Source organism: Nylanderia fulva, unplaced genomic scaffold (genome assembly GCF_048542155.1).
Source record: "Nylanderia fulva isolate GAGA-0341 unplaced genomic scaffold, ASM4854215v1 Scaffold7, whole genome shotgun sequence".
Taxonomy (NCBI): domain Eukaryota; kingdom Metazoa; phylum Arthropoda; class Insecta; order Hymenoptera; family Formicidae; genus Nylanderia; species Nylanderia fulva.
Window position 1 is genome coordinate 1386671 of NW_028190807.1, and position 17248 is coordinate 1403918.

Sequence of the window (17248 nt, forward strand, 5' to 3'; positions counted from 1 at the left end):
CTTGCGTACCATTTTTAGATAAAAAAATATTTCGATTAAACATATTACTTCAGATGGCTTTAGCACACTTTTAAAATAGTCTGAGAAACTATATCTTTTTCCCTTTATAATCAATCAATAGCTGTAAAATGACTGTAATGCGAGGTCCAGTTCGTCTGCTCTTTACACAATCATTATCACGATCATTTTACGGTTGTTGATTGACTCTGTCAAGGGGAAAGAATAATTTTCGGACTATTTTACAAGTGTGCCAAAGAGACTTGTAGTATTGTTTCATCAAAATAGCTTTTTATGTTAAAATGACACGCAAGAAAATGTTCAGCGTGTATTTTCTCGTCTCTGACATCACAATCCAACATGGCCGCGGCGAGGAGCCTTAAATAAATATAATTAAACATTTAATATTTAACTATAGAGTATAAATATAAATATTAAAAACTATACATGTAAGAAAACACATCAAACTATCGTAATATAATATAATATCGCAATATTTTCTTCATAGAATAAATGTGCATGTAAATAAGACGCATTTTTGGAGTAAAATTCTTTCTCTCCCTTCTTTTCAGATTGTTGGAGTCATGTGATTGAACAACGGAGTAATCATTTGCGGTACCATACACATAGAATGCAAGGTGGTCTAATAGTGGCTGCATCTTTGGTCGTATCGCGGATGCATCCTAACCGGGATGCGACCGCGGGAGAGAGACTCGTGCGCAAATCTCTGTCAAAGCTGCTACAAGTGGGGGGTACGTGCGATAGGTACATTGCGATTTTCCGCCTATATAAAGACGAATGCGCACTAGGATTCTCTGGTAATCTACGTATCGGTCGTCGTTTAAAAGGACGAAGGGCCGCCGTTCGTTTTTTTTTCCGAGGATCGAAGGAACCTGAGCGCGATGAAGACGGTGGGTGGAAAAAATCGAGATACATCATATATATCGATCATCACGATTTATCGGCGACGTGATCGGGAACGGGTGGACCGAATCGATATGAGGGTTACGCCGGTTTCGGGGTCCCCCTGATCGAGAGGCGCAGCCTCTCAATTTTTGCGCAACAGTGAAAGTGAAGAGGATTTTTGTGACATTTGTGCGCGCGTGTTATTACGCACACTTCTCGTGACACACGCAGTCATGAGAGAACGTCTACAGGATGTCTACAGAGAACCCGATAATTATATGCAATTTTTTTGTAGGTTTTTTTCTCGAAAGAAATTCTCGAGAAAACCTCATACAAGTAATTATTCCAAATTACAACTTTTATAAATAATTGAATCTTGAAATTCCAAATGGTAGTCAACTTAAATTTAAATAATTATAACATTTAACTTAATTTCGTTTCAGAGAACTCGAGAGAGCGACATTTTTTAATATATATATGTATATATATATATATTGTCACTTAATTGTAATTCAAAATATGAGCTACTTTTGATCATTTAATTAATAAACTGTCGCTATACTCTAAAGTGACCAAAAAATGATCAAGATCAAACTCTAAGACATCCTGTATATATCTCCGACTTGTCACTTCGTTTCCCATGAAATTGATTACGATATTTTGACTTAATTTCGTAATGTAATATCTAATACTGGTATTTTGAAAGATCAGGTTTCAAGAAATGATCGAATTTTCGACATAACTGTTGCGCCTTTGCATAGTTACGACATATCGATATACATTCGAGAAAAAATGTTTCATTTCTATCTTGCGATGTAAATATCTAACAATAAATAGTATCGTTATAATAAAAATAAATACGTCTCATCTTAATATAAATGAAAACGACAGGAAGATATTATTTTCTTGCGTTTATCTTCTTTTCTTCAATAAAATGATGTTGCTCTTCTTCCTCACACAGGTCTTCGTCATTATGACGCTTCTAGCTTGCGTTTTCGCGGCGCCGCAAGGTAATCCAAACGAGGTCACGATTGTGAAACAGGAAGAAGTGAACAATATAGGGGTAGGTGGATATCACTTCAGCTATGAGCAGAGCGATGGTCAGAAGAGAGAGGAGACGGCTGAATTGAAGAACGAAGGCACCGATGACGAAGCTCTCAGCGTTGTTGGTAGCTTCAGTTACATCGCGCCGGATGGACACACTTACAGGTACGGGAAATTATTACAATAATGAACAATATAATAATATATGTAGCAAAGTGTTATCTATTATAAGGAGAGACAATCATTTCCATTAGTTTAAAAGTTACAGTATTAAATAAGGCTCTTGGCTCCTCGTCGACCTGCTCGTGTTAGAATTGTCAGAGGTGAGAAAACGATGTTAAAAATTCTTAAACCATTTCGAAATAAAAAGATATTTTGGTGAAAGAACACTTCAAATATAACTTTAACGCACTTTTTAAAATACTTTGAAAACTGTATTTTCTCTTTATAATCAATCAACAACTGTAAAATGACCGTAATACGTGGCCCAGTTTGAAAAAAAAATAATTTTTGGACTATTTTAAGTGTACTAAAACCATCTGAAGTTGTGTTTCATCAAAATATATTTTTGTCTAAAAATGGCATGCAAGAATTTTCAGCGTGTACTTTCTCGCCCCTGACATCACAATTCAACATGGTCGCGGCGAGAACCCAGGAATCTTAAAAGAAGTATATAATCGTAAAAATTGTTAGAATACATAAACATCTAAGAGATTATTTTCTCTGATAGTCCTCGAATGTTTATATTGTGTGTTCGGCAACAAATATGACAGTTACTCTATAAAATTAATCTTTCGCATAAATAAAAACCTTTCTGATTACAGGGTCGATTACACGGCGGATGAGACCGGGTTTCATCCTACTATCAATCTCGTCGCAAAGTAAGCTGAAGTTACATTTCATTTAGGATTCTATGGTCGACGACGCATTCGTGTAATTACACACACGCATTAGAATACATTATTACATGAAACATGCGACTCATCGATGTACAGATACAAAGTGTTAAGGAAATAATCGACCTCAGTCCATCTTTTTCGGCCAACTCATCCTCTGTGAAAATAATCGCGTTATCTTGCATTGTAAAATGCGCATAATACAAGTTTTTTTTACAAGCGTAATTTTTTTTTTACATACATTTATCTATGTATATGAATCTACAAACGCAATTTGTGCAAATAAATCTTTATACCGAAATTTCTGATTGCTGAAAAATGTCCTGCTTTTCATATAATCAACAGCATTAAATATATTTATACTTCATTCTTATATTTCTTTTTCCTTGCTTTTTAAATATTGTTATTATAAATGGATAAAATGTTTATATATAGAATTATACATAAATTTAGAAATTCCTTTATGTACAGATAGAGAAATGAGATATATTTAATTAAATATAAGAATTGAGTATACACTTGACAAATTTCATTTAAAAAATATCCTTAATTATGGTATTAACCTTAATTATGGTAATTATAAATCAGGTTGCATATATAATTAATTAAATATCAATGAGTAAAATCGTGAGTTTACAAGTATAAATATTATTACATACATTAATAAAGACTAATTTCTTACGATTAATCTATTTACAATCTCTTTAATGTATATATAATACTATAAATATTTAATACTATAAAAATAGCGAAATGCAATTACAATAATATCAAAATTCTTTCTTGAACAGCATACAAAATGCTGCTAATTTTAATCTTGTTCAATAATTCTAAGGCATAAAGTTAAGGCAAATATAATCGGCACAATATAAGATAATATATATGAACATTTAATACTTACATTCTGTATGTAATAAATATTTCAATAAAAAAATTTTGCGGGTAAATTTTGTAAAAGTTTGTATATATATATATTATCTTTAAATTTTAATTACTAATAAAAAACAATTGAGTATAAGTAGTTTAATTAAATGTTTAATTAATTCGTTTTATTAATGTATATGATTAGAAATTGCATCTAATTAATCAAGCAATATTAAAATAATTCGATATTATATATTCATAACAAATATATATATATATAAATGATATATTAACAGATGTAAAATAGATGTCTAAAGTCCCCAGGCTCTAATTAAACTTAGGGTTTTATTTAATTTAGACATCCATTTTAAACCTTCTTCTCTTGTGTCTGCTAAGAGAAAATGCCTGCAAATAATATTAATAATATTAAAATAAATTTACCTTAAATGACAAACTAAAAAGTAATGGTGTACTAATAACGATACGTACTCTATTGTGGTTTCTATCCCATTTGTTTTCATAATGAGACTTTCAGCATCCCCGGGTTGTGCTGGTCTCGATGTCTGGAGCATAAATGTATATGGACGAGCGCATTTCTCTCTATTTATAAATTGTACATTTTTCGTGACTACACCTATAAATATATAACATATCGATATAAATCCAGAAATTAAATTGAAAATAATCGAGTATATATGGAGAAATTGTAATGTTTAATGGAAAAATATATATTCGATTATTGGACAAATAATAAGAAAAACGCGAAAAAACAATGAAAAGTTCAAAGAGTATTACCTTCCAAGTCTATATATCCTTTTGGACTTTTTTTATGTTCGTCCTCGGGATGTACCCAGTAATAGAGCTTAGCGTCATTAAGCCAACACCATCTTCGACGCCAGTGACCCAAGTTTGATATATCCTCGTAGAGTGTCAAGAATCCACGATGCTCTGTCGATATCGAAAGTTTGCGCGATACACGCATTCGCAAAAGTCCTTCTAGAGGAGAATGCGACGAGACCTGGATGAACAAATGCATATTCATTATTCAATATTATGCACATGTAAACTTTTTTTTATAAATCGTCATATTAAAAAATTCACAGTACACATACCCCGCGCAGAGCAAATTGTTCGCAATTTATATCCTTGATGGTAAAAGTTGCAGTCCCAGACAATTCAAATGCAGGCGATCTGATTACATTTGGTCCAGCTGGACTCTGTATATCCGGCATTACAAATTGATTTTTTTTCTTTGGCGTCTTATTTACCGTCTGTAAATAAATTCAGCATTAATTCAACATTAAATTATTATTACATTGCAATTTGAAAAAAATATACATAAAGATCTTACTTTTATGTTATGATGATTGATATGATATTTCTTTTCATGTGGCAAAAATTTTGGTTGCGTCTGCAAAGTATATACTTCAACATCAACTTTAAAGTCACTGTACAAGTTGTCAAATTTCAGCATCGAAGTGAAACGAATGCATGAATCGCCTGGTTCAGCAGTAGCTGCTTGAGTGGCAACCATTTCGCCCAAGTGATACATCAAGCAGACACAGTGAAGATATGTATCTACAACAATTTATACAATTATTTTAATATAATTTTGTACACAAAGGTAAGAAAACTGTACATCACTTTACACTTACCAAGACCCATATTTCGAATATATTCTTGTTTCAGCGATAATGTAATCGCTGAGATAGATAAGGCTCCACTTCCCACATCTGGTGAGCCTGCCTTGGCAGGTCTTAGCGTGCCTTCACGCTTCAACCTCTGCACTTCATTTAGCGCAGCTTGTCGTTTACGAGCTAAGTGTGAAAAAGAATATATTGCTTTTATGTTTATATCATTTTGTTATCTAATAGTTTTGTATATATTAGTCTTTCAATTTAATATCTAATATATACAAAACTCTGTGTATTGCATAAAAATAAAAACTTACTAGCAACAAGTAGAGCCCATTCGCCTCCAACATGCTCACTAGAACCATTAAATTCTATACTAGCTGTGCATAAGTTTAATGCTTTGCTAGCTTCTTCCATTTTTTTGTTCTGTGTAACAACTTCGTCCAACAGCTTTTTCACTTTATTTTCTACCAGCATCGATTCGTCTTCGCATCTCTCTCCACCAGAAATCGGATCTGATCCTACTTCTGGCTTTACAGTTGAATAAGGCTTAGTCAACTGAAATGATAAAAACGTCTTAGGTATTTTTTTCATTCGTATCTATATTAAAATATTTAAAAATATATAAAATATTATATTAAATTTACCTGAGACTGCTGTCGTCTGTATGCACTAACAGTACGTACTAATGGTACGCCTTTGCCATCACCTTCTAATTTGTCAGAATCTTTTAAAGGTGAACGATATCTGCGAAATTAAAAATCATTTCTTGAATAAGGTAAAAAATCTTATTTTAATAAAATTAGAAATATATACAATCAACTATACTTGAAACTATTAGACGCCCTCGACAGAGTATTGCCACCTTTATTTATTTTTGGTGGTGTTGGACCTTCCTCTTTCACGTCATTATTATCTTCCATGTCGAGGCATTCGTCCAAATATTGATCCATTTCATCCAGTGCTGAAATATCTGATGAAGTGCTATCTGGATCTGGTTCTATAGATCTCTGTAATTGTATTATTCAAAAATTTAAATATTTAAGAATAGTATAATCTAAAAAATAGTATATTTTGTGAAAATGTGTAACTCGTACCTTTTTATTAAACATTGAGCGTTCGTTAAATTCATGCAAAATAGTACGTCCTAAACTCGTACGCCCGAAAGATGAATTCTGTGTACTTTCTCGGTCACTTTCTTCAGTCTCTTGATCAGTTTCATCATTCTGCAAAAAAATCCAAGAATGTATAAATATTTCTTTATACATACATTCGATTATTTTAAATTTTTTATTTTACCTCAATGTAATAGTCGGCTTCGGTAGCAGTTTCGCTTTCAGTTTCAGTTTCAGTTATCTCATCAAGAGTAGCTGTCACAGGTTCGGTACTATCAACAGTATATTCTGAATTGTCTTCACTTTCTGTAGCTTCAAGTTCAGATAAATTAGGATAAAGGGATCCTGGTTTCGGAACACAAACACGGATACGTTTAACATCAGATTCACGTTGAAACATTTTATTGGAATGTTGAATCTTAGATGGACTTCCAACAACTGTAAAATAAGTTAAAAAGAAAAAATCAATATTACATTTCATATGTACAATACAACAAACATTGAAGAAAGATATTATTTGTTTAAATACCTTGTCTTTTTGTCGGAGATTTAGCATGATATAATACGATTTCAGGCTGTGGTAACGGCGGGGGTGGAGGTGGAGCAATGTGATCCTACATTAGATAAATAAAATATACAATTTATAATTAATATGATATATATAAAAATATTTATACTATTTTCAAGTTATAAAATTAAATTTTACCGGAGCAGGAGTCGGTTTCACCGGACAAATGGGCGAATTTTTCGGCGAGGCTGATTTGCCACCTTCGCTACTTTCGCTCGTTCGAACACAAGATCCAGCAGCGGCGCGAGCAATTTCCTTATTAGTATTAAAACGTGAACGAAGCATATTTAACTCACGCTGTCTTTCGGTATAAGTTGCTTGTAAGATATTATTTTCCATTTCTTCTACCTTTCTATTGCCGCCTTGTTCAAACACTGTACGTTGTTCAAGAACTGAGGAACTTTTGCTCGAAGCGTCGGCATTTCGATTATTTGCATCATGAACAACCGAATTACTTGTATTGGATCCTGATTGCGTGTAACACTTATTACTTTCCTGTAATTTTTTAGGCGGTATCGACATCGTAAGCGGTGCTTTTGGTATTAACGGTGCCTGTCCTTTATTTCGCTCAAAGAACGCCATTCTTTCGGCGACCGACATTTGAGTAGGATCCTTCACCTTTGTATCCATGTTTTTTGCTTCGAACATTGACGCTTTGCTTAACACCGAACCTGATGGTTGAACCAAAGTTTTTGGCGAACCATTAAATCCAGTTCTCGATGGTAATCGAGGACTGCTAGTGTTATTTGCGCCTTTCGCAATATTTTCAGGAGTATTAGAAACCGAATTACCAGCATTGTCCTCCGTTTTTTTGCTTCTCGGTGAATTATCAAATTTATCAGACTTCTTTTCCATCTGAAAGTTTCTGGCCTTGGTAGGTGATAAATGACTTGTCATTGTGTTTGGAGATCCCTGGGAACAATGCTTATAGTCATACACAAGGCGAGAATTGCTTTTTGTACGACTAAAGCCTTGAGCCTCCTGTAAATATGTTTATAGCTATCCAATTGTTTAACTGCTAATTTTTTCAGAAATATAGAATAGCAGTATAGAATATGCATAACAGTATAGAAAAGTGCTTCTAAAAAAATATTATGGCATAAACAATTTTACAAGGTTTACAAAGCTTTAGTCCTTTTCACCTTTAAGAATTAGAAGAATTTCTTAAGAAGAAAATAAAATAAATTATTTTTTTACCAAGCTTTCTATTACAGTTTTATCCCATTTTAACTGTTTAACTGGACTAGCATCTCTGCTTTTTGTCTTATTGCTGACAGCAATCCATTTGCAACTTTCGCTTGTGCTGGGTTGAGGTTCTGTACTTTTAACTTGTTCATTAAATTTAGCAGCTATTCTTTCTGCTTTATTATTTACTGGTTTAGGCTGTAAAATATAACTGTGTTACAATTGTGTTCACATTTATTTTTATTCTCTGCATGTCATTCTATTCAGCATATCATCTTTTTTCCCTCCCTTTTATTTTCACAATTCTTACAATTCTTTTCAAATTCCTTTGTTACCCCATTATTCTTCCCTTTTTTCTAAACAACTGACACTTCAATACAAATTCTCCTTTTGAAATAAATATTATAAAATACCTTTGAACAAATTATTGATGGATGAGATAAATCATCCTCCCAATTGTTGATTGTTGAGGCCAATGCTGCTAATCTATCGAGTCTAGCACCTCTTTTAATTGGTTTATGCTCAGTATCATTTTCTTCTGCATTGAATTTTTCTTCAGTTCTATGTATTGGGGATCCAAGATTATCGTCTTCTAAAAAAGCCAAATTACATATTAATTTTATTGTATATATGTATGTATAATAAAAATAATAACACAATTTTTCTCTAAAAATAAAACTAACTGTAAAAAACGGAAATATAATATATATATAGGTTTTAGACAGTACTTTAGACATATATTACTGTCAGCAAACAAGTTTCAAGCAATTTGCTTCAAAGTGTTATAAATGAATTATGTAAAAGTGTGTGAATAGAAATATCCAGTAAAAGATTAGTCTCTACTTATTTAAGATATTATTAGTTAATATTTAATTCATTTTATATTTTATTTTTAATTACTATTTACCAGAATATAGTTTTCCAAGTCTCTGCAACTTGGAACGCACATTACAAGTACCAAATTCATCATTTTCTTTATTATTTTGTTCATCATTCTTAGATGTAACATTTTTGGATAGTATATTAGAAGCCTTTGTAGGCGTTTTGGCTACAGTTACTTTTGGTACTGAAGTTACTTTGACTGAATTTTCATTTGCTGCTGCTGTTACTGCTGTCACTGAATAACAAAGTTATATAATAATTACGTCAATATAAGAAACTAATAAGCTAATAGCTAAAATTTTATTTTGTGAATAATCTTACAATATTTTTAATTATGCTGTTTAAATTGTACACAAAAAATATATAAAATAAAAAAAAATTTATAAAAATATATCTTACCTGTCTTTTGTTCAAGTTGAACATTTCCTTTCAACGGACTCCTTTTTTTAATATCATGTCCTGCGTTAACTAATTGTTCGTCCAATTTCTCTCTCCGTGCTTTAGCACGCTCCAACATGCGCTGTTTGTCAAAATATACACATACAATCAAAGAGAATTTTATTTTATTAATATTTTATAAAAAATAATAATAAAAAAATGTTCTCTTGTACATGTTATAAAAATTCTTTTGATATTTAATGATTTGTTGTAATAATGTTACAGACATGAAATAAGACATATTTAGAGATATAAATATTATAAAATATAATTTTTCTCTCCATATTTTCTTTCTTAAAATTGAGATATTAAGAAAAAAAAACTTTCATCAAAATATAAATAAAGTAATAAAAGTAATAATTAACAAAGTAATAAAAATAAAATAAAGTAACACAAAAGATGATTTATAGCTCGACCGAATATATATATATAGGTATCCATTCATGAATACAATAGATGTATTGTAACCTACGTCAATATTTCACAGTGTTTTTCTGACTAATGAGGGGAAAAAAAGAACTTTCTCTCTTACCTGGATGAAGGGCTCCATTTGTTGGACAATGCTTTCACGGCTAAAAACGGATGAAACTTGCACCGAATTCCTTCACAAATTTTTATTTTCGAGCTAGTGTTGTACGAAGGACACCACTCCTTGAAATGACACCGATTTCTTGGGGGTGCGGCCTTTATCCTGCTACGCACAAAGAGACTATCTTTATTTCCGACCGTTGAATTTAAACACAGGCGCCATACTGCTCGACGGGGGACGAAGAACGAAAGAGAAAAAGAGAAAGAGAGACAGAGAAAGAGCGAGAGGGGGAAAGTGGATGGAGAATGAATCCTCACTGGCGATTTCCCCCTCCGTGACTTGATACATCAAACAGATTAAAAAGCCCACGTCAAAAATGTACATGAAATGATGAAATGACCTTTCACTTCACGAAATAACATATACGACTCTTTTTTTTTTTCTATCTGTTCGTGCTTCGAATATATCCACAGTTATATTCGCATTTGTATTTTTAGACGAAAAATGAATACACAGCGATATACTCACGCTCCTGAAGTAACGAGAGAGATAAAAGGGCGAAATGTAAACTCAATAATTCCCAGAGAATTTAAGACAATATTAAACCGCGTGCGTTTCGATTTTCGACTCGATGGCAAATTGTCAGAAGAGAGAGACGAATGCGAGACGAGACGCGCACTTTCGTTTCGTATCGAAGACTGCGACTCGCAGGACGCCGAGTGTCGCCGAGAAGCGAGAAGCTGTAGCGCAGTGACGTAGCTGCGGCTTCTTTCGCCCTTTTCGCGCCAAAATTTAGCTCGCCTTGTTTCTCTATCTCGTTCGCAAAATAAATCGAAAAGAAATTCGAAATAAATATATGTACAATTTGTTGACAAATATATCTTCGATCGACAATAAATACGTTTTAATTCCTTAATAAAATTTAAAATCTGACTTTTGACAGATGACACTTTATTCACAATTTAATAGTACGCTACTGATGCGATACCGACGCGACCCCACGCTTTGACCCGACAGTTTGAAATCGCGTCACCCGATTGGTCCGTGAGGAAACCCACGGCATACGTATCGTATAAATTATAATTTAAAAATTTAAATCTTTTTATACGGCGGAATTCGTAGACGATGTCCGAAAAACAAATAAGGTTCGATTTCATAATAAATTAAGGAGCACGCAATGTCAGACGTGACGGCTAAATTATTTCGAATATTTCTTTCCTAAATTATTTTGAATATTCTTCTTTTCTGGATCTCAAATTATAAATTATAAAAATTTTATTGACTATAAAATGGAGTATCACAAATAGATTAATTATATACAGTATGATAATATGTTAATATCTTAGAATTCTACCTATATTATCCCTGTGGAATATTTATATCGTATTTTGGGATAGTACTTTTCTTTCGTCATACATGAGATGACTCATCTCCGTTATCAGCTGCCATGGCTTCGCGATTTTCGTAGGCCCAAAAGCCATGGAATTCGATTAAAATGCTGACCATCGTGTCACCTTGCCCACTGCAATCAGAATATTTTGTAATTTAATCGATGTCAATTCAATAATTTTTTTATACAGTGTCCCATAGGAAGATGCTGAAACTAATCAGCTGTCATTTTTTAATGCAGGTTTTGAGAAAACAAGTTATCAAGAAAATTGTGTTGAAAAGAGGAAAGCCTTAAAACTTGTAGACTTTTCTCTTTTCAACACAATTTTCGTTTTCTCAATAACTGCATGCATTAAAAAATGACAGCTGATTAGTTTCTATATTTTCCTATGAGATACTTTGTATCATAATATATTGTAAGCGTAATATTTTATACCAAGATAGTAAATCTTGCAGTGTAATTTTACACGGATCTGCTGGTTTGACCATGTCAAATATCTCATCTTTAACATCATCAAAGCTAACAGGTTCTTGACCATGCATTGTCATCTGTTCTTGTATAGCCTGCAAAATAATATATATATATATATATATATATATATATATATTAACTGAAACTAATAAAACTTGTCAAAATATTTAAATTGTAATAAAAAATGTGAGATACGTACTCTGAAGAAATAGTTTAAACAAAATGTGTCCAAGTACCCGCGATTGTTAATATCCAGAATTCTAAATAAATAGTGAAGACTCTGAGGCTCGTGTCTATTTTCTAATGCCAAGACAAAATCGAGATAGGTTTTATAGTCCATTTCTCCTTCGTAAGTTAAACACTCTTGAAATATTCTTTCGAGAAAAACACCAGTCAAAGTACCGGTACCATACCTATTTAAAAATATAAATATAGTTTCAATTTAATTAGATATATATACTAATTTTACATTATAATGCAATTTTGCGATTCATACCCAGCAAGTTCTTCTTTGTTCAACATGCCGTTATGGTCCCTATCCAGATTCAGATATTGACCGTAGACTTTCAGTGCAGATGGCGCAGAAAACCAATTTGCTTCCTGCAAATCTTTTGGTAAATCCTCATCTCTCAATTCTAAAAGGTCGTCCAGAAAGCTACATGCCAAAATGTCTTGAATACGAACACGTCCAGTTCGTAAAGGATCGAGGAAAAACAGAAACTTTCTCACAGCTGTGCATACGTAAAATGAATGAAAGGACTTTTCAAGGCCTTCGAGTTGCGGCAACGTCGGTATCAGTTCTAAAATATAGTTTTCTAGATCCTAAAATTAAAAAAAAATCAAAATTTAAAAATCTTGCAAATAAAAGTACAGTATAATAAAACATGAATAAAATGTATATATTTTTTTAAACTTACTGACTCTCTGAGATATCCTTGTCCTGTCACATCATACAAAGACAGACCGATTCTTGTTTGATGCAACCAGACTTTCCTCATGACATAATTAAACAGTGCCATGATGCTAATTCTACCATGCGGATCTCCTTGTTGTAGTTTAGCGAAAACAACTGCGGTGAAATAAGAACTGCATTTTGTTCCTGCCAGTTTGCCCACTTTCTTAAAGTCCTCATAATTAATCAACTGTTCGTCTCCTGACAATGGTGGACTATGATACTTATCTAACAAAACCCACAACGCCTTCAACTCATTATTATCTAATAATTTTCGAGAGCGCCTTTGCAAGAATAAGGCACGTGTCTCCTCGCGTAACTTTTGGGGCAAAACTTCATCCTCTTTTGGTAATTTGAAATAGAACTTTGGTATAATTTTGTACGTAGGATCATTGTCTTTCGTCTTCACGCCTTTCCACTGTTGATACATTTTCTGAAAATACTCATCCTCTTTCTTTTCACACACATTTTCTTCCGGAGGTACATTTTCATCCGCTGAAACATTGCATATAGATATAAAGATCAATTTATATTTTATATGAGAAATATAAGTATGCGATACTATCTTTTCTTACAAAGTGACTATGTATACGTACGTTTCTTTGCTAAAGTGCACTTTCTTAATAAAGCTTCTAATTCCATATCCTCACAAAGATGTATATATTCTGTAAGAAAATTTGTTTACTCTGTATCTCTTTCTTTTTTGATGTTACATAGCTTATAGTTTAAGAGATCTAGCATTATAGAGCATTTTTACCTAATAAACCCTTCTTCTTCTTCTTTTTTTAGCAGTTTAGTTGGTTTGTTAGATACTGCTCATGCTGCCAGACTACCTTCCTGTAATATATATATATATATTGGGATTGTTAATAGATACCAATTTTGCAGCAGGTGTTGCTTTTCTTGTTAGATGTTAATGTTGTATTTTCTGAAAAAAGAAGTTATAGGAAGGATAATTTTTCGGCTTGGTTTTTTAAGAGTTTAAAAATGTCATAAAAGTATCGTTTCATGTACAGTATGCTGCCACAGCAGTTTGTTGCTATTGATGAAGTTTGAATTGAACGAACAACAAAGCAGAAGAACATGCAACTAGTTGATTCTAATAATAATAATTATTATTATTATTATAAAATTAGTTAAATAATGGATTGTTAAGAATAAAATAAATTATTATGAGAATATAAAATAAAAAATCATAATTTTAACCTTGAAATAATAAGAGAACAAAAAAATACGCTCTAATAAATTTTGATCACATGACTGATTTGCTGCTGCAGCATGCTCTGTATGAAAAGTTTGAAATTGAATAGTTTTCTGAAGAGAAAGACGATAGGAATGTAACCGAACCCAATAAACTCGTAAACATAAACATCCAATATGTTGTTTTCACTCTACTGCACTTGCACCTGCACTGTCTGCACCCCGCTTAAGGTTACGTTGGGTTACGACGTTGCGAAGCGAGATTAGCCGGTGACCCCGTGACTGGAGGCATTAAATTACCTTAAATACGCGTCCGATAATCGGCCGATCGTCCTGTCCCCGCGATCGAAACGAGGGGCGGCCGGGTATGGTCCGGGAAGTCAAATGTCAGATCTGTCAAACTGTCAAAGTGCGCGCGCGCGCGCGCGCGCACTCGAATTCCACGTACGGGCCGAATCACGACATAGGTTAGACGCGACTTAGGTTGGAGGAGGATAATAAGATTGTTTTGATTACGTGGCCGATTCTCGGGGCTCATATGTGCGGCTTCATCGGCTTGCGAGATTTGTCGGAGTCGTCGGAGAGGAGCGATGTACGACGGTGATAAGAGATAAGAATAAAAAAAAATAGAAATAACGCACAAATCGTGATAGTTCTGCAGGTACCACCATGATCCTGTTTAGAACGGGCTCGATTCTGGGTTTCCTGATCCTCGTCAGCGGATTTCGGGAGTACAAGAAAAGGGATCTGATAGTCCTGCGCGAGGAGGTACGATCCATGTTCGATTACGCTTATTCCGGTTACCTGAGGCACGCGTATCCCTACGACGAGTTGCGTTCCTTGAGCTGCGACGGCTTCGACACCTGGGGCAGCTTCTCCCTGACGTTGATCGACGCCCTGGACACCCTCGCGGTGATGGGGAACTTCTCCGAGTTCCGGCGCGTCGCCGAGATCATCAGCTCGAGGGAGAACTTCGAGGCCAACATCAACGTGTCTGTGTTCGAGACCAACATCCGGGTGGTCGGGGGCTTGCTGAGCGCGCATCTGTTATCGAGAAGAGCCGGCGTGAAACTGGAACCCGGGTGGCCTTGTAACGGACCCTTGTTGCGTCTCGCCGAGGACATGGCTAAGAGACTGATCGCCGCTTTCGATACCCCGACCGGGATGCCATATGGTACGGTTAATCTCAAGTACGGAGTGCCGGAAGGCGAAACCAGCATCACCTGCACCGCCGGCATCGGCACTTTTTTACTGGAATTTGGTACCCTCTCTAGGCTGACCGGGGATCCCCTGTACGAGGAGGTGGCCATGAACGCTCTAAAAGCGTTGCACTATTACAAATCCAACATCGGCCTGGTTGGCAATCATATCGACGTTCTCACCGGTCACTGGACTGCTCAGGATTCCGGGATAGGCGCCGGAGTGGACTCTTACTTCGAATATCTGGCCAAGGGTACTCTGCTGTTCCAAGATCCATTGCTGGCGTCGATCTTTCAGGAACACAGGAGGGCGATAGAGAAATACATTCGTCGAGAGGACTGGCATCTCTGGGTCTCCATGACCAAGGGTCAAGTGACGTTGCCGGTCTTTCAATCCCTGGACGCTTACTGGCCCGGGGTGTTGAGTCTCTTCGGCGAGATCGCGGACGCGATGAAGTCCCTGCACAATTATCACCGTGTGTGGAAGCAATTCGGATTCACTCCCGAGTTCTACAATATACCGCAGGCCGAGGCGGGTACCAACCGGGAGGGCTATCCGCTGCGACCGGAGCTCATAGAATCCGTTATGTATCTTTACAGAGCGACCAGAGATCCCTGGCTGATCCAGGTTGGGGTGGATATTCTGCGAAGCTTGCAGCACAGCGCGAGAACCACCTGCGGCTACGCGACCATCAACGACGTCCGGGATCATCGGAAGGCGGACAGAATGGAATCCTTTTTCCTCGCGGAGACTACCAAGTACCTGTACCTCCTCTTCGATACTGACAATTTTATCCACAACACCGGCTCCGAGGGCGAGATCGTCGAGACACAATGGGGCCGCTGCGTCGTGGACGCTGGCGGATACATCTTTAACACGGAAGCTCATCCCATCGATCCTGGAGCCTTATACTGTTGTCGGCCGGCGCGGGAGATTTTCCCGGACAAGAGGGCGGTCCTCAAAAGATTCCTCCCGACGCGGAACGTGCTAGAGGATGACGTCACGCTGACCAATCTTCATTCCAAGAAGAGTGACGTTTCTAAGATGAGGAATGCAGACGTCTTGCCTATCGCGATAGTCAAATTATCGGAAATCAGGCACTACGTGAATAAGAAGGAAGGCTCGCTCAACGAAACCTCCTCTTTTTCTTCTTCTTCTTCTTCTTCTTCTTCTTCTTCTTCTTCTTCGAATGTCTCGAGGGATTCCGTTGGAGAGGAGAACGCGACGGAAACGAAGAAGTCGAATCGGACGATCCCGTTCCCAACCGCGCAGATCCTCGCACCTTCACCGACGATCTACAAAGCCGACGACAGCGATGGTCCCGACAGTTTCGAGTCTCCAATCTTATCCAACGGACAGTACTCCTCGAGTGCCACCCTGCAGAGTTCTGGTACCCGACCGAATGCGACCCCAAGTCCCCCTAAGATGAGATTCGAGCCTCAAATCATGTTGGAGAACATCAGACGTGGGAATCTCTATCCGACAAATGTCACAGCGAGACAGAATTATCAACTACTGTCCTGTCAAGCTCAACCATTCCTGCAACGAATGTCGATCATAGGAGAATTTTTTTAAATAATAAATTGTGTAAATGCGAGAGAGAGAGAGAGAGAGATTTGTGAATATATTAGGGCGATTCATGAACTATTTTTGATTCGCAAGAGAGACTGTTGTTATAAGAAATTTTACACGCAGTCTTGTTTCGCTAACATATTGTACTTTAATATATTTCTGTGATATAATTGTTGTATAGTTTATAATAAATATAAATAAGATACATGCAAATGAAAAATAATCTATTTTCCATTAGTAATTTCAAAAGTCTCATGGATTTTTTTATTACATTTTTTGTTAATTTTTACTTGCTTCATCTCTTTAACTTCAATTCTGGAAATTTTAATTAATATATCTCTTATTTGATTTTATTTTCCTGTATACTTGTCCATATATTTTTTAAACAAAACTGTCAACATCGTG

At 35.4% G+C, this 17248-nt stretch overlaps 4 protein-coding genes across 9 annotated transcripts; 2 read left to right on the top strand and 2 right to left on the bottom strand.

Annotated features, from left to right (window-relative positions):
• Positions 1-800: 800 nt before the first annotated feature.
• CPR28 (cuticular protein 28) lies at positions 801-3144 on the top strand. Its single transcript, XM_029307335.2, has 3 exons — positions 801-908; positions 1865-2112; positions 2772-3144. The coding sequence occupies exons 1-3, from the start codon at positions 900-902 to the stop codon at positions 2830-2832; spliced, it is 318 nt and encodes a 105-aa protein (XP_029163168.1). The 5' UTR covers positions 801-899; the 3' UTR covers positions 2833-3144.
• LOC114934677 (anillin) lies at positions 2152-10779 on the bottom strand. 2 transcript variants are annotated; one of them, XM_085488472.1, is made up of 20 exons: positions 10587-10779; positions 10062-10223; positions 9491-9611; positions 9117-9326; positions 8623-8801; positions 8222-8407; positions 7816-7936; positions 7163-7695; positions 6986-7070; positions 6641-6894; positions 6439-6567; positions 6170-6351; positions 5989-6088; positions 5659-5899; positions 5363-5524; positions 5059-5285; positions 4820-4978; positions 4503-4725; positions 4197-4341; positions 2152-4112 (listed from the first exon to the last, which is right to left on the bottom strand). In XM_085488472.1, exons 2-20 carry the CDS (start codon positions 10077-10079, stop codon positions 4019-4021), a joined length of 3369 nt encoding a protein of 1122 aa, XP_085344598.1. In that variant the 5' UTR covers positions 10080-10223; positions 10587-10779; the 3' UTR covers positions 2152-4018. The 2 variants fall into 2 exon arrangements, with proteins under 2 accessions (XP_085344598.1, XP_085344597.1); XM_085488471.1 differs by having other exon boundaries at positions 7163-7936.
• Positions 10780-11315: 536 nt separating this feature from the next.
• On the bottom strand, positions 11316-14673 carry LOC146720390 (serine/threonine-protein phosphatase 2A regulatory subunit B'' subunit gamma-like). Of its 5 annotated transcripts, none has more exons than XM_085488477.1 (8): positions 14372-14673; positions 13629-13708; positions 13468-13536; positions 12837-13366; positions 12416-12741; positions 12119-12332; positions 11884-12011; positions 11316-11580 (listed from the first exon to the last, which is right to left on the bottom strand). In XM_085488477.1, the coding sequence occupies exons 3-8, from the start codon at positions 13511-13513 to the stop codon at positions 11469-11471; spliced, it is 1356 nt and encodes a 451-aa protein (XP_085344603.1). In that variant the 5' UTR covers positions 13514-13536; positions 13629-13708; positions 14372-14673; the 3' UTR covers positions 11316-11468. The 5 variants fall into 5 exon arrangements, with proteins under 5 accessions (XP_085344603.1, XP_085344601.1, XP_085344602.1 ...); XM_085488475.1 differs by having other exon boundaries at positions 13629-13799; XM_085488476.1 differs by having other exon boundaries at positions 14219-14673.
• Edem1 (ER degradation-enhancing alpha-mannosidase-like protein 2) lies at positions 14293-17050 on the top strand. The gene is made up of 2 exons (XM_029307376.2): positions 14293-14663; positions 14725-17050. The coding sequence occupies exon 2, from the start codon at positions 14741-14743 to the stop codon at positions 16844-16846; it is 2106 nt and encodes a 701-aa protein (XP_029163209.2). The 5' UTR covers positions 14293-14663; positions 14725-14740; the 3' UTR covers positions 16847-17050.
• Positions 17051-17248: the final 198 nt, after the last annotated feature.